At 33.6% G+C, this 21,811-nt stretch overlaps 1 protein-coding gene across 1 annotated transcript in view; it reads right to left on the reverse strand.

Moving 5' to 3' along the window:
• Positions 1 to 375: 375 nt before the first annotated feature.
• The window catches only part of LOC127721173 (peroxidase-like protein), a 46,745-nt gene continuing 25,309 nt past the window's right edge, over positions 376 to 21,811 (reverse strand). Inside the window, exons 2-11 of the mRNA XM_052227844.1 lie at positions 18,382 to 18,534; positions 16,826 to 17,038; positions 15,884 to 15,938; positions 15,528 to 15,640; positions 12,411 to 12,509; positions 11,442 to 11,531; positions 8,897 to 9,623; positions 8,134 to 8,306; positions 2,371 to 2,470; positions 376 to 439 (exon numbers count right to left, since the gene is read on the reverse strand). Of these exons, the coding sequence (XP_052083804.1) occupies positions 376 to 439; positions 2,371 to 2,470; positions 8,134 to 8,306; positions 8,897 to 9,623; positions 11,442 to 11,531; positions 12,411 to 12,509; positions 15,528 to 15,640; positions 15,884 to 15,938; positions 16,826 to 17,038; positions 18,382 to 18,534 (1,787 nt within the window). The remainder of the gene's footprint in view (positions 440 to 2,370; positions 2,471 to 8,133; positions 8,307 to 8,896; positions 9,624 to 11,441; positions 11,532 to 12,410; positions 12,510 to 15,527; positions 15,641 to 15,883; positions 15,939 to 16,825; positions 17,039 to 18,381; positions 18,535 to 21,811) is intronic.

Genomic DNA, 21,811 nt, shown 5'->3' on the forward strand with positions numbered 1-21,811 from the left:
CGTAACTACAATCCCGTCCCCTTTTCCCAAAATGTGACCTACTGAATTAGACTTATCACTGGGTTTGTACTTACATGAGCAACGCGACGGGTGCCACATGTGGAGCAGGATCTGCTTACTCTTCCAGAGCACGAGATCACCCCCAGTTTTTGGTGGTGTTCGTATTGCTTAAACTTTAGTTTTCTATGTTTTGTTTTGTGGACTGTTGTTTGTCTGTTGGTCTTTTAATTTTTTTGCCATGACGTTGTCAGTTTATTTTCGACTGATTAGTTTAAATGTCCCTGTGGTATTTTTCGTGTTTGTTCACGTTCCCTTCGTATGCCTATAACAATAAGAAATTTCGTGGCATATTTATTAGATCTTTTCAAATGTTTTCTATTTTTCCTTCCAAAGATTAAGATCTGGTGATGGAACTGAATCACAATGTAGTCTCCGATTTCTGAAAAGAAAATACAAGACTTGTCACATGTGAAGCTAGACAACTTCCATTAACTATATATATAATTAAACAGAACTTACAGTTTATACCGAGCAGTTCTTTACAAAGATAACATTTTCTTTGCAATATACAAGTTGATGTATGATATATAAGTACAAGTGCAGGAGTGTGTGTATGATTATTCTTTTCCACATTTTGTTATAATGTTGATTCTCATATAATACACAGTAGAACAACAATATAATGTAGTCAATTATTGAATTTTGTTTTATTCATCAAATCCCTAAAAAAACAAAGTTAGGTACAAGGATTGTAAATGCCTTTTTCAAAATCGATCTAATTTAATCAATGGAAATCAATCAACGTACAATTAAAGTTCATATATGTGTTTAGCAACTGTAATAACAGTGGGAGATAATACTAGCTGTAACAAAAGGTTTATTACGCCATTTTCTCCAAAAAATGTATGCACCAAGTCACGAATATAACATTTGTTTTCCATTCATTCCGTTGGTTGGATAAGTATAACGCGAGAAACTCTATACAAAAATTTAGGACAAAAAGGACGATTTTTCTTTCCCTATTGTTACCTTTACTTTTTGGGACGGTTATGTGCATTGGCACCGTTTTACAATGTTGTTTGCTATGCCCGTGTATGTAGTGACGTTTTGGATTACAATTATCATATCTGATTTATTTCTGGTAAATTATTAAGTCAGGGATTCCGTTACCACAAATTACTTTAAACCTTTACTAAGTTCTACCACATTTAAAGATTTGGATTGCAAGTTTGGCTGTACCTGTAGAAAACTTATTTCACACGGAATAACCCGTCCTAATTTTTACGGTGATGTTTTTTACCAAGACCAGAAATTTAGATACGATCTCCCGCTTAACTTATCAATCCTTGTAAATTAACTTATTCTAAAAGGTTACCAATTTAACATTGTAATTAGATTTTTGAATATTGTTTTTATTGGTTGAATATTGATTTTGTTATCAGTAAATTAGAACCAAACCAAGTATTATTGTTATACACATATGCTCATTCATGATACTACAATATGTCCATACCTATATTTGCCATTGCACAAGGTCGTGTTTTTATTTGACTGTTAATGACATATTAACTTCAAATCCATGGGATGCTGGATGTGTACTGATTGATATTTTAGTCCTAGATAAATGTTTTTTTTTAATGATTGTTATTGGCTTTAAAGTAGTTGTTAGTAACTGCAAGTAGTCGCAGGATCAGTTACTTTGTGTCTTTGTTGTTTTTAGGAATGAATAAATACCCTGTCACGTCCGATCTGTGTTTTTTTTTCGATGTTTTTCTGATTTGTATCGATCTGATGAGTTAAACCCTTTTCAACTGATTTTTATAGGTTGTTCTTATGTTGTACTGGTACAGCACTGTTCCAGGTAAAGGGGAGAGTTAGCGCCTTCAAACATGTTTACCCCCGCCACATTCTATATGTCCTTGTACCCAAATCAGGAGTCTGTAGTTCAGTGCTTATTTCTATAACGGTTGATTTTGTCAGTTTTTCCCACTTTTTGTAGTTCAGTGGTTGGGGATGGGTTTTGTAAATTGTTTTGTTCTAAATTAGGTCGTTCGTTTTCTTAATTCAACTGTTTCATATTTTTATGTCTGGACCTTTGAGAGCCGACTATACGGTATGGGTTTTTCTCATTGTTGAAGGACGCACAGTTGCCTAAAATTGCATACATCCACTTCATTTGAACTTTGGAGGAGACTTGTCTCATTGGCAATCATACAACATCTGATTTTGTCATGTTTTCCCCCATTTTGAATTTGACTCGGAGTTTGTTTTTTGTTTGTTAATGCTTTATTAAACCACATTGAAGTTTCATTTCTGTCGGATGATATCAAACCCAAATATACTGTAAAAATTCATAAGCATGATACATACGTGCCTCCTTTTTCAAAAATCTTTGGCTGTATGGACTTCAACTTAAGGCTCCGACAATAAATACCAGCAAACGTTTGTTTCTTTATCTCATTTATCTGATCTATTATAAAGAAAAATACATTGAGGACATACATTGCTCATCTAGAATACCATCTTAAATATTTGTTCATATTGTTCAAAAACCATGATATCGAAATAGTAGCTTCCTATATTGTATTGTGAACTACAATTTTATTTTATAGCGATTTGAATCAAAAGTGTCATCAATAAAATTGAGAATGGAAATACCTTGATTAGGCTGTAACAATTGTTAGTGTAAACAATATTTTATTATGAATTATACAAATTACAATACAAATTCACATTCTGAATCCTATTTGTGAATGTGAATATATATTGTAATTTGTATAATTCATAATAAAATATTGTTTACATTAACAATCTTATTTAGTGTCAATAATTTGATTCTATTTGAACTCCTTCCCGCCACACGAGCACAATGAGCAACACAAGTGACTCACTCCCTTCGTATCAATATAAAGACTTTGAGGACATCGCAAAGTGTTTCGAAAAATTACATTTAAACATCAACAGTGGAGTTGAAATGCTGAAGACAAACACAAATTGAAACTGAAAAAAGAGTTGACCTCATAGAGGACTACAATGAATTTATGAACTCTAAACTACATGAAATCCACAATAAACACATCAACCTAGAGAGAATGATAGAAAAGAGAACAAACTGAACAACTGAAACTAGAGTTATGGGGGGCGTAAGTGGAATGTCGTAATACGAGGTGTGCAAGGAGCTCGTATTAAACGGGAACTGCCAAAGGCTATCGAGCTTTTTACAAGAATACACTGAACATACCACCGGAACGTGCAGTCAATATGATTTTCAACGCAGTCCACCGTCTACTATCTGGTGATGAGAGACGCAGTATTATGCTTAGACTATCGAATCTGATCGACCGGGACCAAATTCTCAATGCGGCTAAAACAATTACCACCTCGCTCATGATATAGTGTCGTGCCAGATTTACCACCTGTCTCTCAGTTCGTCGAGGTAATCTTTTGAAAGAACGACGGGAATTATCAACATAATCCAGGAGGAAGACTAAACTGGTATATCTCCGAGATGAAGCTTGTCACCAATCGATAGATCACAACATTCAGATACAATGTGCATAATACAAGTTTTTTCCCCGGTTTTTTATGTTTAAAACATATGTGTTATTTACATTTCTTATCATTAGTTTTTTCTTTAGATTGAGACTCTTATATATCTTAAAAAAATATACTATACATTTTTTGTCCTGGGCGTGTGTTTCTACACAAGTTCTTAAATGTGTATTGTGTATTGCCTTATGTTGTCTTCGTTGAAGTCTGCGTTTTTAAAAATCAGCTGTTATAAGCACTGTTTTGTTTAAACAATTGAAATATACAGGTGTTCCCGTTGAGGTCCGTGTTCAAGAAGCAATTACAAAGATGGCGACCTCCATGCGCCAAAAATCCTTCTTACCCCAGAAAGCTAAAGGGAAATCACCACATGATATATAGGTCTGGTCATATCGACAGATATATATGTGCACTGGGTAAGAATAACTTGGTAACATCGCAGAAACAACTTTTTGTAAGGATTGTTTTTTTTCACCCCAAGTTGAAAATTATTGCAAGCAGTTACTTTTTTTTTTTATTAATCAATTTTTATTGCACCTTTTCTGTTAACAATTTACTCAATCTACAGCTTAAAGTATCCCTTTAAATTAGTTATTGAATATCTAGGGGAAAGATATTCAATAAAGTATAACTATAAAGTTAGTTATATTAATACAGAGCAATACATTGGAACAGTTCTACAGGAAGGCGTCACAGCAAAATAATAAAATAGCCTTTCAAGACGTCATAACTATTTGGACTAGGGAATTGCTATACTAATGAATAATAAATTCAAAGTTATTGTTCATAACGAATACAAACATAAAGAGGAAAATGATCTAATTTTAGAAATGACCATTCATGGATTCGAGTGATTTTAGCTTGTATATGTGGCCCCAATAATGATAATCCAGATTTTATCTCAGAAGATCAGGAGGTTATTTCAAAATTCGTCAATTATTATGGCGGAGGACTGGAATGAAGTTCAAGTCCTTTTTTTTCAAATTTCGTGCTAGCCCCCACCCCCCCCCCCCCCCCCCCCCCCCATAAAATCAAATGGTAGCTCCCTTAGTAAATAAATCTGATATAGATACTAGCTACCGTTCTGACCTTTCTGCTGTTTCTCACGGTTTAAAATTTTATAATCCATTCAATAATAGCTTACTACATGACACTTATTATGTTGATGCGATTAAAAAGTTTAATCAATATAACCTATCAAAAACAGATCCTGGTGAAGAAACAGAACTATCTGTAGACTCCATATATTTTGGGAGTTATTGAAATGTACAATAAGAGTGAAAACTATCTGTTATATTTCATACTTCAAAAAAAAAAGTCAAAGTGAAGAATCTGAGTTTGAACAACAGTTAAAATCTTACAAAATAGACATGACTTGCACCCAGATAAGGAACCAAAAACTGAAGTTCAAAACATAAAGGAAAGTAAAAACTTTTAGAGAAAAAACAAATAAATAGTTGCAAGACCAAAAGCAAAAGGAGAAAAATGTACAAGCAACTTTTGTTATTTAGAAAAAAGACATTAGAATGAAAAAATGATTTCAAAAGTCATCAATGAAAATTGGGACAAAATCTTGGATCAATTTAAAATATTGGAAGAACAGAGAAAAATCTACAAAAAATTGTACTCATCTAAAAGAGAGCCGAAAGATACCAACGGGACAGTCACACCCATAAGTCGAAAATAAACTGACAACGTCATGGCTAAAAAAGAAAACGACCAACAGACAAACAATAGTACACAAAACACAACATAGAAAATAAAGACTGAGCAACACGAACCCCACCACAAACTGGGTGTGATCCCTGGTGGTCTGGAAGTGTAAGCAGATACTGCTCCACATGCGGCACCCATCTCTTGGTTTAATAACTTCCTTGTGAGCAGCCAGGAAATCATGATAGGAAATACAAGCTCTGGAATATCGTATCAACTGGGAGATATATGCTCCGTATGCAGGCGCTGCTGGAATGTTGCTACATAGAAATGGAACTTCACAATTGGGAAGCTGAAATCATCCCTTTTGTCGTAAAGTTTTGTTTTCAACCGACCCTCATTGTCAATTTCTAGATGTAAGTCAAGATATGAGGCAGAGTTAACTGTATCTGTTGCATCCTTTGTTGCAAGTTTGATGGGATAGATGCGTCAACACATTCACCAAATTTTGAATTATTTAGTGAGAGAACATATCTATATAGCAGAAAGTAAAGTTAAAGGATACTGCTAACTTCTTTTCTTTCTTTCTAAGAAGTTCCTGTATGAAATCAAGCATCTTGACAATGTCAGTTTCAGATTTTTTTGTTTGAATGAAAATGCATTTTGTAACATGGAACATGAAAACATTTTATTTTAACAAAAATAGCTCTTTTATCAATTGATAAGAAGCAGAAGAAAAATTAACAAATCGGAAATGTCTGAACGCATTTAAAAACATGAAAAAAAAAATAAATCACAAGGGGTGGATGGGTACACAGCCGAGTTTTATAAAATTTTCTGGAATGACTTTAAATTCTGTTTATTTAATTCTTTTAACTATAGGTTTGAAGAAGGCTCTTTATGCATTTCGCAAAGACATTGCATTGTAACATGCATTCCAAAAGAAGGGAAATATGAATATTAGTTAATGTTTTTTTTATAATATAATATAAGCGCTGACACTAACAGGTCATAATTATAAAACATGTATTGTTTCCTTCTTTAATAGGAAGCAATGCATATAATTATTGTATGAGATGAAGAAATACAAAATAAAGAATTATAAAAACAAAATCTACCCAAAATAATGATATTCATACTCTTTTTTCGAGAAAAATTTTTAAACAAACAAGTCGTCTTATAACAAAAAAAAAACGAAAAAAAAAAATACCAAAAATCAAATGTATTTGTTAACCAAGAACGGATTACCTCAATTCGTAATGTACCCGAAATATTTAATGAGCTTAAACAACACGTTCAATGTAGTAACAAACACCAATTTTCATCTGCATCCGTAGTAAAATATGCTAAAAGATAGGCGGTCGATACGAATGGGAAACTCAAACTCATAACTCGATTTATATGATACCTTTCTTAAATTTCCTTTGATAAATTTAGAAATCATTATAAAAATAAGGTTAAATTTCCATAGGCTAAGTTGACTTTACATGGATAGTCTATAATTTTGAAGGTCCCTTTTGGTCATATAGCTTGTCCAGTGTTTTTGTACTTATACATCATTGGCTTTCAAATTTTCGGCTTTGAGTGATCCTGATGAATTTATCAGAAAAAGCGTTTCACACACATAATATTATTAAAGTGCTATTTTTATTTTCTAACACTGGTCGATACCGCTGCTGGTGGACTATTACACAGGCAAATTTCTTCAACGTGTGTTTAACGTTTGTGCTCATCACTTGAGAACTACGATTTTCTCACATGTGTAACACAGGTTAAACGTTTATATCACTAGTCCCCGATGATATTATCAACTCCGTAGTCAGTGCTGCGGTGCTGTTATGATTTATAACACACCTTTCTAAAATTCTCTGTTAACGCATATAAACAAAATATCATGAAAATAAGGTTCCAACTCCAACAGAAAAATTTACCAAAGATGAATTTGAGTTATTTTTAGGTCAATTCTAGTCAAATTCCTCTTCGTGTGTTCGGTACTTATATATCCTTGGCTTTCAAATATTGAGAATGATTGATTGATATTTGCCTAACGTGCAGCAGCAAAAACTTCATGCATGTTCAGGACGAAAACAAATTACCAATTAAAATAATGGGTATGTCACGTAACAGAGGCCGTGCGGGATGAAGGTCTCGGAAATTTAATCTGCCACTAAAAAAATGATGGTTTATTGGAAAAAACAAATATTTGCCGTTCAACAGGCACCTTCGGGCGCTTTAAAGAGTTGTTGTAAGGGTTCTTACGCTTTCTATAAGAGATATTGGATTTAAAGTCCTGATATTGAACGACGTAGTTGCGTACTTATACATCTAAAACAAACAAATAGACACCTCACTTTGGCAAGGGGTTTACTGGCGCTCGGAAGAATACCAAAGTGATCATATGTCTATCCCCTTGGGAAACTAAATATTTAGATTCGTGCGTTATGAAGGTGAACCTAGAACAGCTTTTCGGACACAACACATTAATAAAGTATTGTTTTCATTTTCAAGTACGACTTATTCATTTCCTATGATAATATGTGCGTTTATTCTATGCGACTGTCATGCAATTGGGAGGTTTAGCTAGCTGTAAAACCAGGTTTGATCCATCATTTTCTACATAAGAAAAAGCCTGTACCAGTTCAGGAATATGACAGTTGATTACCATTTGTTTGAGCTTTTGACTTTGCCATTTGATAAAGGACTTTCCGTTTTGAATTTTCCTTAAAGTTCGGTATTTTTGTTATTTTACTTTTTTTCTACTACGACTTGCCTTTGTCCAACTAAGACTTGTTCATTTTCTACTACGACTTTCCTTTGACCAACTGCAACTTGTTCATTTCAAACTTCGACTTGCTAAGTTTAACCTTCTACTAATCTATTCCCAATTATAACTCTTTATTTTCAAGTAATATTTGTTCATTATTAACATACCTAATGTAAAACCGGTGTTGGTGAAATTATTTTCGTAAAAGAATCGGTCACCTTCTTTGTACCTCTGAAACTGTTGTGCTATCAAACATTTGAATGTTGGGCCAAGTATGTCACCATTGTAGCTTGGTTTTTCTGTAATCCCTCCAACAAATAAATCTACGTCATTGGGATGCCTATTAAAATATACAAACTGCATTAAATCTATCTTATACCGAGTAAATGTAAATATGTATACTGAGAAAAGTATTGCAAATCAGAGGACATAAATCACAAACCAAACAAGAACAGATAATATCATGTTCAAAAAGAACGAAAGAAAAACACCAAGATAAAAATACTTGCAATAATCAAGAAAACAAATTACTGAGACCAAACAGAGAAATTAAACCAAGATAAAAAGGGCTTTTGAAGGATATGCAGGATAACTTTCTCTAATGGCATTCGTCAACAGAAAAAAAAATGATAAACGCCAAATATTTTTTCTTCAAACTATGTTTAGCACATGCGTAGTGCGTCCGTCTTGAAAATATCACATTTTCACATTCCAGTAATTTAATTTGATTGACACAATATGAAGCCTTTTTGAACTCTTTTCCTGCGCTCAGTCGACAATAAATTGCAGCAGATATCGACAAAATATTAGTATGCAGATACCTTATAATCGATAGGTATCTGTTCACTATCAATTTTATTTTGTATTGATAAGCGTTACAGCGTAATTCAGTTACACATCAATAGAAATTATCATTTCAGAGACATTTACCTGTAAACTTGTGACAGTTTCTTTACTGTCTCGTAATCATGATCACGAAATCCCATGGGTCCAATGTTAAATACATTTGCTGGGTACAGACCACAGTACATCCTTAGCTTATTATAACCTGGAATTCCATGGTCTCTTCCTCTCTGTATATTAAGTGATGCAAGGTCAAATCCATCACTAGGGCCATCAAATTTTGTTTCAAACAAATGATTTCTAATCTGGTCCGATATAAATCTGTCTCTTTTTCGCATCAGTGTTTCAGCCATCCATCGACCCATTCGAGTTGGACCATATATGTTTAAGTCACGCATTTTGTCGTTATTAAAAAAATCTCGTCTCATTTCTTCAGAAGCTTTAATTTTAAAATTTCTATCCATCGAACCAGTATGGCGTCCAACTAAAGAATGTCCAAATCTAAACGCAGCTGCTCCAAATTCGTTTAAAGTACTTGGGTCAGCGTAAGCACTGAAAGAATTACGATGACCAGTTTTTGAGCTGATCAAATTTGAACCATATGCCATGTCTCTACCTACAAGCAATGGCAAAAATTCGTTGTAGATAATATGTTGGTATATCCCAGTCAGAATTTTTTTGGACTCCTGAAACAGTTTTTCGTCGTTCCAATGACGGTTTAGTTTACTGAGTATTCCTGCTATTCTATTGTGTTCACGTAGGAAAACGATGTGAATGACTGTCAACATTGGAATTTCCTGGAATCTGTAATCCCCTAAAAATAAATGTTACATGAAGAACATATACCTTTCTGTTTTATTATATTAGAGAACGATCATTTAACTTCATAAGGGGGGGGGAGGGGTTATGGTTTTTTTCCTAAAAAAATATATTCTGATCCAGATTTTTCACATACCTTAGAGTGTAAATTTTTTTCAAAAAATACTTTGATTGATAGCGTCGAAAAACTAAAAAAAATGTTTCTGACTCAGACGAAAAAACATACCCCCCCCCCCTTGAAGTTACTTGGTTGCTCCCTTATTCCAGGACATCTATATTTTGAAGCAATCGTTGTTAGTAAGTTTACGAGGTAACAAAGATATATTCATATTCTTTATTGCATTTGTTACCTCATGATGATGCTGTCTATTAAAATATTTATCTTAAAAAATCCACAAAGGTGTGCTTAAATCGTACGATTTCCCGTACTATTTATACTAAAGAACTGAGTGTTTATATCTGTCACACAGCTTTCCGTGTTCACTACCAAACACTAAAGATCAAAATGCGAGAGGAAATCAGGTTAATCACTATTTAAAAGCAGCTATATCTTTATCCCCTAAATCATAAGCAATAGTTGACACAGAGACTTTCCCTTACCAGCAAATTCTCAAAAAGTTTTTTTTCTGGTTTTGTCCTCCAAGTGGGAGGTTAACCTAGCTATCAAACCAAGTTTAACCCACCATTTACATCAGAAAAGGCCTGTACCATGTCAAACATATGCAGTTGTTTTACACTTGTTCCTTTGATTGATAGCGTTCGATTTTGTCATTTTTTGTGAACTTCCCTTTTAGAATTTGCCTCGGAATTCGGTATTTTCATATGGATGTGATGATGCGTTACATCGTAAGCCTAGTATTGGGAGATAAAAACGTCCTGCACATACAAGATTATTTGATTGTTGATTTTTGGTTGATTAACGTACAGTAGCAAATATCTCCGGCATATTCAGGACGAGAAAAAATTAACAATACAATAGGTATGTCTTGTAATACAGGCCATACAGGATGAATGTCATGGAAAATTTGAACTGCTACTGGAAAATGAGGACATAAAAAAATAAAATTAAGTCATTAGTAACGGTAGTCTTATCTTTGTTAGTCTTGTATTATTTTTAATTTTAGTTTCTTGTGTACAATTTGGAATTTAGTATGGCGTTCATTATCACTGAAGAAGTATATATATTTGTTTAGGGGCCAGCTGAAGGACGCCTCCGGGTGCGGGAATTTCTCGCTGCATTGAAAACCTGTTGGTGACCTTCTGCTGTTGTCTGTTCTATGGTCGGGTTGTTGTCTCTTTGACGCATTCCCCATTTCCATTCTCAATTTTATTATCATCCTTTTAATCAACAACACCGCAAAGCACAAAAAAATGTTTGAAAACTCATTCATAAGGACAACTTTTACTTGAATGTTTTAGAAAATATCTTTGAAATTTGATAAGCAAATATCTATTTCACAACTCTCTGCATGGCTTATATAGACCACTGTATCTACGAAGTCTGGTTTTGATAGATAACAGACTGTAAATATCTATTTCACAACTCTCTGCATGACTTACATAGACCACTGTATCTACGAAGTCTGGTTTTGATAGATAACAGACTGTACATAATCTATTGTAAGGACACTGGTAAAATTAAATTATCGAATAGATAGCTCTTAAGCTCTTTTGAATTATTTTTCTATGTTTTAAAGTAAGGGCTCTGTAGACATTTGTAGTGGTTACAATTCACCAAGGAGGAACCCAGATAGCTTACATATGAGGAAAGAAACGGAACCATATTTCTTTAAGTTAAAGGAAAATGTCTCACCCGAATTGAAACAAACTTGATCTGGTAGACAATCACCAACAGGTGGGCCGTCAGGTAGTAGATCGTCTTTGCTCGCATTGAGTCGTCCTCCTGTACAGTACAATAAAGTATTGAAATTTTGATATACAAGTGTTTCTTTACCAGTTATAAATTATAAATATAGGGGAAAAAAAACGTTTTTCCATGCAAGTTTTTCAAAGGTTTTAAAAACAAATGGCACAACGAAGAATAATAGCCAGATCAACATGTAAACAACACTCTTACACAGGTTTTATTTGTATTACATTGAGTGGTACAAATTGAATAGAACCAAATGTGCATATTTGTTCTTCAACGTTGATTCTCGATTCTAATTGTTTTGTAAATCCAACATTTAATTCAAACGTGGAAGAGATGACATGATATGAAAGGATGAAAGGTATAGCAAAACAATGAAAGTAATCACTAAGCATGACAGAGAAACCGTTCTAAATTCACAAGTTCTATCATTGCAAAATACATTCAAAGAATATACTTATTTCATGCAAGTAACAAATGTCTGCACTTCTATGTTTGTGATAATTTATGCGACATTACCTAAAGGGAATTTACCATTCATTTTGTAAATTAATGATTTTATGCATATAGCAGCCTTCACAATCTACTTGCGTTTGCAAATGGATAGTGGGGACTGGCTTTAATCAGATTGTGCATTTACTGTAGTAAAATATTTATTTTATGTGTGGTTATGGACTATCCGTTTTGATCTGCAAAAATATACATGTAAATAAAAAAAAAAGGAGATGTGCTATGGTTGCCAATGAGACCACGTTAGAACGGAGTCCAATGAAGCGGAGATGAACATATGTAGGTCACCAAACGGCCTTCAACAATGAGCAAAACCTATATCGTGTATTCGGCTGTGGAAGCCTAGATATGACATATTGTATAATTTTGATAAGCTGATAAAACTTTTTAATCTATGTGTACCTTTCCATTGCCGTAGTTCATCAACACGTATCTGGCTGCTTCCATATGTTGCCGATAAATCTAGGAAAGCAGTTCGTTCGTTTAGTTGTTGTCTTGGACCTACAAGTGATAGTATGTAATTTTTATATTAGAATTTACATTTGTTTTATCAATGACAAACCATTGTTTCCACTCCCCTTGCAGACGACTCCATCTTTACTCAAGTAGTGTACTCTTCGCAAGGCTTAAAACCATTTAGAGGTTTAAACATAGTAAACGCTACAAGCAAAAGAAACTCGAAGGTAAGAAGTTTTGATTGGCTGATTGCAGTACTTCAACACATTTTGACGGAGACTAAAAAATTCTGCAGATCTTTTAGAGTACATACAATCTAAGACTCTCTCATCTTGCAATCGGATTGAAACATTTGATTTTTCTATACTTTACACAAGTATTTCCCATTCCAAACTGAAAGACAAATTGAAAGAGTTGGTATTACCAAGTTTCATTAAAAAGAATGGCGAACGTAGATACAAGTATCTTGTCATGGGGAGGGATAAATCCTACTTTGTAAAGAATCACTCAGATTCAAACAAAAATTTCTCTCAAACTGACATTATCAAGATGCTTAATTTCTTGATTGACAACATATTTGCTACGTTTGGAGGACGTGTTTTTCAACAGACTGTCGGAATTCCAATGGGACCCAATTGTGCCCCTCTTCTTGCCGACTTGTTTCTTTAGCATTATGAGGCTGACTTCATACAGGAACTTCTTAGGAAGAAAGATAAGAAGTCAGCAATATCCTTTAACTTTACGTTCCGCTATATAGATGATGTTCTCTCACTAAAAAATACAAAATTTGGTGACTATGTTGAACGAATCTATCCCATCGAACTAGAGATAAAGGATACTACAGATACAATTAAGTCTGCCTCATATCTTGACTTACATCTAGAAATTGATAATGAAGGTCGGTTGAAAACAAAACTTTACGACAAAAAAGATGATTTCAGCTTCCCAATTGTGGACTTTCCATTTCTATGTAGCAACATTCCAGCAGCGCCTGCATACGGAGTATATATCTCCCAATTGATACGATATTAACGGGCTTGTATTTCCTATCATGATTTCCTTGATAGAAGATTGCTGCTCACAAGGAAGCTATTAAACCAAGAGTTTCAAATGGTGAAGTTGAAATCATCCCTTCGTGAATTTTACGGACGCCATCACGAGTTGGTTGACCGTTATGGAATAACCGTTTCACAGATGATATCGGATATGTTCTTTATGTCGTAACTACAATACCCTTCCCTTTTCACGAATGTGACCTACCGAATTAGACTACTTACCGAATCTGTAATAACGTAAGCAACACGACGGGTGCCACATGTGGAGCAGGATCTGCTTACCCTTCCGGAGCACCTGAGATCACCCCTTGTTTTTGGTGGGGTTCGTGTTGCTTAGTCTTTACTTTTCTATGTTGTGTCATCTGTACTATTATTTGTCTGTTTGTCTTTTTATTTCTGGCCATGGCGTTGTCAGTTTGTTTTCGATCTATGAGTTTGACTGTCCCTCTGGTATCTTTCGTCCCTCTTTTAGTGATAAATATTCCGTATCAACTTCATAAATTAACCATGATGGTCTTGTAGTATTGATTTAAGGTACTGGTTGTTTATCATCAAAATTACGTATTATTTAGTGTTCTTTTATATTTTGTTTCGTATATTTTTAACCTTTACTGCAGCCTATGCTTGTTAATATCCTTTTGCGTGCCTCGGTTTTAATACATCCCGCCATTGTGCTATGGTAATTATTTTGTATTCTTGTCTTTCATTTTTGCTTAAGTGCTTTGTCTATAGATGATCTATTCGCCATTTTGTTTTTGTTTGTTAAAAGAGTTTTAAAAAATATTGAGGTATACCAATGTTTTTCATTTTTATTTATTTCGCTGTTTGTTTTGCTCACACATTGTTCGCAATATAACGTCATTCTGTGCGACTGTGATACAAGTAGAATGTTTAGCTAGCTATTAAACAAGGTTAATCCATCATTTTTTACAAAGAGGAATGTCTTTTGCAATCAAAAAAATGACAGTTGTTTTAAATTCGTTTGATGTGTTTGAGGTTTCGATTATGCTCCCAATTTAGAAGGACTTTTAGTTTTGAATTTACCTTGGAGTTCGGTATTTTTTATTTTACCTTTTGGTGTAATCCTAATAGATGTGATCTAGCTGAAAACTGAAATGACTGCTTTAGACGCCAAAACATAAACAAACGAATGTAGTACAGACCTTAGGTCCTTTTTTTTTATCTTTGGAACACAAAGCCGTCATAAATATTAAGGTTGACCTTGGCTTTCAAAACCAAGTATGGAGCAGGTTTTGATTACCCTTTCGAAGAACCTGAGATAACTCCTATTTAGTGGTGAAGTTCCTGTTGCTAATTGTTCAGTTTTCAATGTTTTGTTTTTAATATTTTTGTCAGATATTTTGCCTTGGTGTTGTCAGTTCATCGACTTATAAGTTTGATTATGCCTTTGGATTCTTCGACCTCTCTTTTTCTCAAAGCAACTAAGTAGCAACTACATAATTTTGGATCAAGAGAATATAAGATAAAAATGGGAACGCAAAAAGGTTATTCTGGTTTTCAAGCGCATTGCCAGTTGACTTAAGTATCTAACCATCACGAGTTGGTTGACCGTTACGGAATATCTGTTTCATAGATGACGACGGATATGTTCCAATCGGTGTAACCACAATCCCGCCCTTCTTTTCTCCTAATGTGACCTGCCATCTAGACTTGTCTCCGGGTTTGTACTACTATGAGCAAAACGACGTGTGCACCATGTGGAGCAGGATCTGCTTAACCTTCCGAAGCACCCGAGCTCATCTCCTGTTTTTGGTTGGGTTCGTGTTGTTCAGTCTTTATTTTTCTTTATTGTTTTTTGTATACTGTTGTTTATCTTTTTGCTTTTTTATGCGATGGTGTTGTCAGTTTATGTTTGACTAATGATTTGAATGTCCCGTTGATATCTTTTTGCCTATTTAATACATAAATGCTTGGAAAAAGGGAATTTGGAATTAAACGCTAGATGATCCGCTAACAGATCACACTTTATGTAATACGAAAGTTTTACCTGGCAAACACCAATCTGGTGGGGCAGGTTTATTCCTCACAAAGTGCATACATTTGGTACGAAACTCGTTCTGAAAATGATCATCTGGAATTTCAAATGGAAAACAATGCTCTCTGAAAGTAATATTTATCGTTATTCATTTACAAATATAAACTAGGTAGTAAAATACCAAAAATACCGAACTCCGAGGAAAATTCTAAACGGATTCTTATTTTTTTTTAAATTAACTATTTTGTAAACTATATGTTGTTCCGAATATATAGTAATTACACTGCTCTTCAATTGCAAGAAAAACAAGAAAATATATGGAAAATATGAGAACAATATCTTATCTATTGACAAATACATATACATACTTAGGTTTAACACAATCTTCATCACAATCTTCTATTTTCTGTTCATTGAACATATCTATAAGAATGAAAGGAAGAGTAAGGTAACTTGTTTTAAGGTAGGTCCTATAACTGAGGCCGACCTGGATGAAGGTCGGGGAAATTTAGACTGCCACTGAAAAAATGAGGGTATATTGGATATGAACAGAAATGTTGCATTGCAACAGGCCACCTACGGAACGCTCAAAGAGTTGTTGCAATGGATCTTGAAGTGCATAGAACGTTGCTTTTTCTTTTAACATTCTCATTCTGACAAAACATGGCTGCGTACTTTTACATCCCGCACAAACAAACGGACGAACTACGTATACTTCAGCAAGGGTTTTACTTCAGGTTGGAAGAAGACAAACAGTGACTTTATTTGAAAGGCTTTAAAAAGATGAAAAAATTAATTTGTTTTATTCTCGTTGCAGAAGCATGTAAAATGCAGCAACATTGACTTTGAAAGTAGCAATGAGACTCTCCGTGAAAAAACGATGAGCAACACAGGAGTACATAGAAATATACAATATTCAAGCAACAAGTCATCGTCATATGTATATACCTCCATTAACACAACCGGGGAGGCCATTTTACCTTATTTGGTTTTAAAACGGCGTGCAAGTCCATTGATGGCATACCCAAGAAAAACAAATAAAGATCGGCGCCCTATCAGGTCAGTCCGTTATATCAACATATAATCATTACAGTCAATTTCAGCAGATGTTATACGATTTATAAAATGATCTATATAAAACATATGTATAACTGTTTTTCAGATAAAACATCAGATTAGTTTTCATGTATGATTAAAAATGCAAAAAAACATTTGTATAACTGCTTTTCGATCAGTATAGTTTCCATATATAATTAAACATGCATTAAATAACATTTTAATGATCAAACCATTTTTCTTGACCTACTTACCATTAGGAGTAGAATCAGGAATCTTAGTTGCCGGCGTTTTGATGACGTCATGATCAACAAACTGTGCAAAGTGAACTAAAGTAAGAGTGTATCTTGTACTTCTAGGGGACCTAAAATCTTTTGTCGTACTCAATACCACATTCGAAATTTCTCTTGGACTTGTCAATTTTCCATTTTTACCATAAATTCTTGGAATATATCCTAAATTATCAGCTAACAGAAAAACAAATGTTTTGTGCATATATCTGATAATAAATAAACACGAACCCATTTTTCTATGTAATCATTTTATTTAAGAAAGTTTTCTCGAACGCCAATTCAATACACATTTGCAGATTATTAATACATTGTCTAATCCGGGAATTATCAGAAGTTTCATATCTAAACAAGTCGTACTTGTATCTTACACAAAACTTGACGATTGTTTGTTTAAAATTATTTATTTTCAACAATTCTACAGCCAAATGCGTTGTATCTCGTTCTTTTCTAATCGTTTTGAGACTATTCCGTATATTGGCGTTATTTTTCAGCAATTCATTGTTAGATCATTTTAAATGTATACGTTTACAAAATTCTTAAATGTTTTTCGATGAGATTCGTTTCAACAGTTTCTCTTTTTTTTTACAATACACCCGTCTATGCAATAGTTACACTTGTATTGATACCTTGGGGTGGGAATCTTAAATCTCGGTTTATTTTGATGTCTGGAAGCTTCAAACGATCTCAAAATAATTTGCTCACGATGTGTTAGTTGCAGGCCAATGATTTGTCTATCGTTTAAAGAATAGGAGGCTTGTTTTCATTTGGGTGTTTTGTTTTTGTTTATGAAAAATCTTCATATACTGTAATTTGCAGGTGGTTTTAAAACTCTTGCATACGATTTTAAGTCACTTTAATTAGATTTCATATTGGTTACGTCATGTACGTTTTGATTTAATTTTTTTTTCAAGATGGAAATTTTTCCATCGAATATCTTGCTTGTGCACGACATTACGAACAGCGACAGCTTCAACCCGTTCTCAAGTTTCTTCTACAAATTCTCCAAACAATCACTTACGGAGACAAACTTAAAATTCACCTAATCAGCTAAAACGTTTACTTGAAAAAACCCACATGATTAGAACTGTTAGGGTCATCATGTTCCCTTTTTTGCGTTCAGTTTTCGTCTCAAAAATACATTCAGAAGGTTTGCGTTTACATGGATCTACTTGTAATAATTCATGTATCGACTTCTGCAATCTTGATAAGTTTCTTTCGTCGAGGTATACGTTTTTAATTTAATTACTGAATAAATTGATTAGAATTATATACGTTTATTCCTCACAATATCACAATAAAAAAACCAAAAGACTTCTATATGTTTAGCTAGTCAAAGTACGGCGTCAAAGCAAACAAATAAAATAGCCTTTCAAGACGTCATAATTATTTGGACTATATGTTTAGTATGCTCACATCCGTGAGAATGAATAAAAATAATAAAAAAAAACACGGTTAAACTTGGTTTACACATGTTTGACATTTGGCAGGTATGCTGTTTAAATTACAATTTAACTTACGGTCCCCATATTCTGGATCCACAAACCTTGCCTGAGCTGTTAATGAAGCACCTTTTAGGACACCAGTGTACGGATTATTGCACGACCCGTCTGGCATTCGATAATGATAACTGGATATACATCGGTCCCTTTGAGGTTTCAAATGGTTGCATACTTCTGATATTTTAGGATAAAGGGTAGCAAGAGCCTCCTGCACCTGTTGACTCTTTAAAGGTAGTCCAGTACTGGAAAAAAATATGTGCAACATAATTTTGTATACATGAGTTTTAGCTTAAGTGAGAAATAAAGCAACATAAAGTAGATTGAAGAACGACATGAGTTCACATTAGCTGGTTACATACATTTCAAATCCAAGTGGATAACATTCCGATATGCAATGTCTGCTGAATAATCCGAAACAATAAGTTTGTTTAATCCCAGGCATAAAGATTTGACGCGTATTGTATCTTTGTATTTTCAATGCTCATAAATATCGTTTATGCTTTGCTCGTCCAACTGCTTAAATCGAGGAACTCCAATTTGATTCATGTAGACGAGTATTAAAGAAATACCACGTGTTGGCCCTCAATGCTCAATATATAACCGCGAGAGGTAAAATATCGGCATAAAGTATAAAACCGTGGTAAAATTAGTATAAATTCAAGTTCCCATGAACTAGTTCTATTCTTTTAGGACAAGTACGTCAAATCTTTTGGATCGAGGCGCTCTAGGTGAAGGCAAACATTTGCCGTTCCCGTATAATATTGTATTATTAATCATGTATATGTATCGTTTGTTTTATCTTTCCGTGTTTCAATAACTTTCAGTTTCACATTCATGCATTTTCCCATATAATGCTTATATTCTTACATCGGCCAAAACAAATCATGACGTTCCGACCAGCTGACAATCAATATATTCATATTTTACCACGGGTATATACTGAAAGAACGTACAATTAGAATATAGGAGTAAACAAGTGGAGGTTATTGCTGTGTGAATATGGTGAACCGGGCCGATAAACTCTCAAACTGAATAAAAGTCAGAATGACTGTTATGAAAAGTGTGCGAGTCAGCGCCAGCTTTATACATCAATAACCTCTAGAAAAAATGTGTATCTTATCTCTAATTCTAAACCGTTACATTTGCAATTAACATTTTTTTGTTGGTTCATTGGCTACTATTTACCATCAATAGCAAAATTGTCATGTCGTAACTACGTAGTTAGCCGCCATATAAGTTGAAAATTCTTTCTTAATTTCTGGGGAACCTATCCTGAATTTAAAATATGTGATGAGGCTTTTTATGAACTTGCCCGTGTGTAAAATTTGTGCCACTTAATACGCTGTAATACGCAAATGTGCCACTTAGATGTGTAGAAATTTTTGACGAAGCGTTTTCGATAGTAATTTACGAGTTACGTCCCTTTGTTTACTCTTTTCATAAACAAACTTATTTGTACTATTATATACATATTTAGCACCATATGCTGCTATTTACAAGTGAAAATAATGAAAATAATTTATTATCTTTTTACTAAATATATTTATACTACAGACATATGTAAAACAATCAGGTAAACATGTTTTATCATTTTTAAAACAGTTCCAGGACTGAAATATGGCTATTACTCTGGGCTATAATATTTTATTCCACAAGTCAACTTAATACTTTTGTATATATTTCTACTGCTGTAACCAAATAACACCAACACAGAAATATTTTTTTTTACTTCATAAAGGCCAGGGCTAGCCAAACTATGCATAAATACTGGATCTAGACAGGGTTAAAATGTTGAATTCCCATGCAATACTGATACCTTTTTCATATATATATTCAAAAGAAATAATACTCAAAGTATTCTTAATGTAAATTCTTCATAATTTGAAATAAAAGGAAATTGATTTGCAATCTGTGTATGTTTAATAACTAAACTAAATATAACACTAAATTTTGTCTCATTCCATACAGTTTCTACTGAATGGACTCAAATTGTAAAAAAAGCCTAAACTAATGGAAAATAATCAAAATGGTTTATAATGAACTCGAGAACAAATACTAACGAGAAAGATTCGATCTCATTCATTTCTTCTTCTATTCTAAAAATATAACTAGGCATATTTAGTATTTCAGTGCAGTGTTTGAGTGCTTAGACTAAGCCAATAATTATTTTTTTGGAACACAAATAAGTCACACTAACTTCATGTATTATGAAAATGCTTTGAATAAGAGAGATTAAAAAGCAAGTCTGGTATACATTGCTTGATGTTCTAAGGACAACACTTTATGTTACCATTGTACACGTATGTAATATTTGCATTCACTTTTGCAGGAGTACTTCATAAAAAAAAATATGTAAACACAATGAATGATTTTTTCCAGGTAATTAATCCAGTCAAATTTACAGCTGAACTCGCTATTGGTTTTTCAAACAAACACACTAAACATGCTTAATGAGTGTACATTATGTGCACATGCATGTTGACATCGATGTGTAAGGCCAACAAACTACAATGTCAAATAATGTCTTTCTTTCGGAATTTAGTTCAAAAGAGGTATCATAAGGGGGGACAGAACGTTAGACTTGAACTTTTATTTTTAATTTTGAGATACTCATTATATTTCTTTTTACCTCTGTATATCATATATAATCTAGGTTTATCTGTGAAAAAACTTCGGAAGAAAAAACTAATACTAGTATCAGACAATTAAGCATTATCATATTTATTTTAATTTATTTGTTAAAGGACGGCCAATTTGGATATTATTTTTTTTAATAATAAGACTCATGCTAAAAAGATAGAAAGACATCAATTTCTCTTTTTTTTGTGCTTTTTTCACATTTCTTGATCGGTGTGAGGAAAATATTTCTCCTCACTAGCGAAATTTCTGTTCTCAGCAAATGATTGGTCAAAATTTAATTATGACGTCAACTTTTCTTCTGAATTTTTTATTGTGACGTCATGAAAAAGACAACCATGTCTGATGACGTCAGATAAAAAAAACACAATTTTTTTTGCAAAAGAAGGGTAACAATCTATATTTCTGTTTAGTAAGATAACAACGACAGTTAAATTTAAACAATTTAACAAATTTATTTCTTATACTGTACCGATATCAATAGTGTGACGTTGACTTTTATTACGTCACTTTCACAACAACAACAGGTACCGGGCTGGAACAAACAAACGTAGGTATACTGTCAAATCTACATTTACTAGTACTTCCTATTAACTTTTCTGTGCATAAACAAAATTGCCTCTTTTCCCCAAATACCATTAACATTGTGACATAGGATAACTACGGGAAAATACACGCATATGAAAGTCGTCTAAGAATTATTACGTCAAGGGGAGCGTTGCATAATACGGAAAACATGGCGAATATGACAACTTCTTGGTTTCGTATTTTCCAATACTGAAAACCCAGAATTTATTGGCGAAAGTGGTGT

This window comes from Mytilus californianus, unplaced genomic scaffold (assembly GCF_021869535.1).
Source record: "Mytilus californianus isolate M0D057914Y unplaced genomic scaffold, xbMytCali1.0.p SCAF_12, whole genome shotgun sequence".
NCBI classification, from domain to species: Eukaryota; Metazoa; Mollusca; class Bivalvia; order Mytilida; family Mytilidae; genus Mytilus; species Mytilus californianus.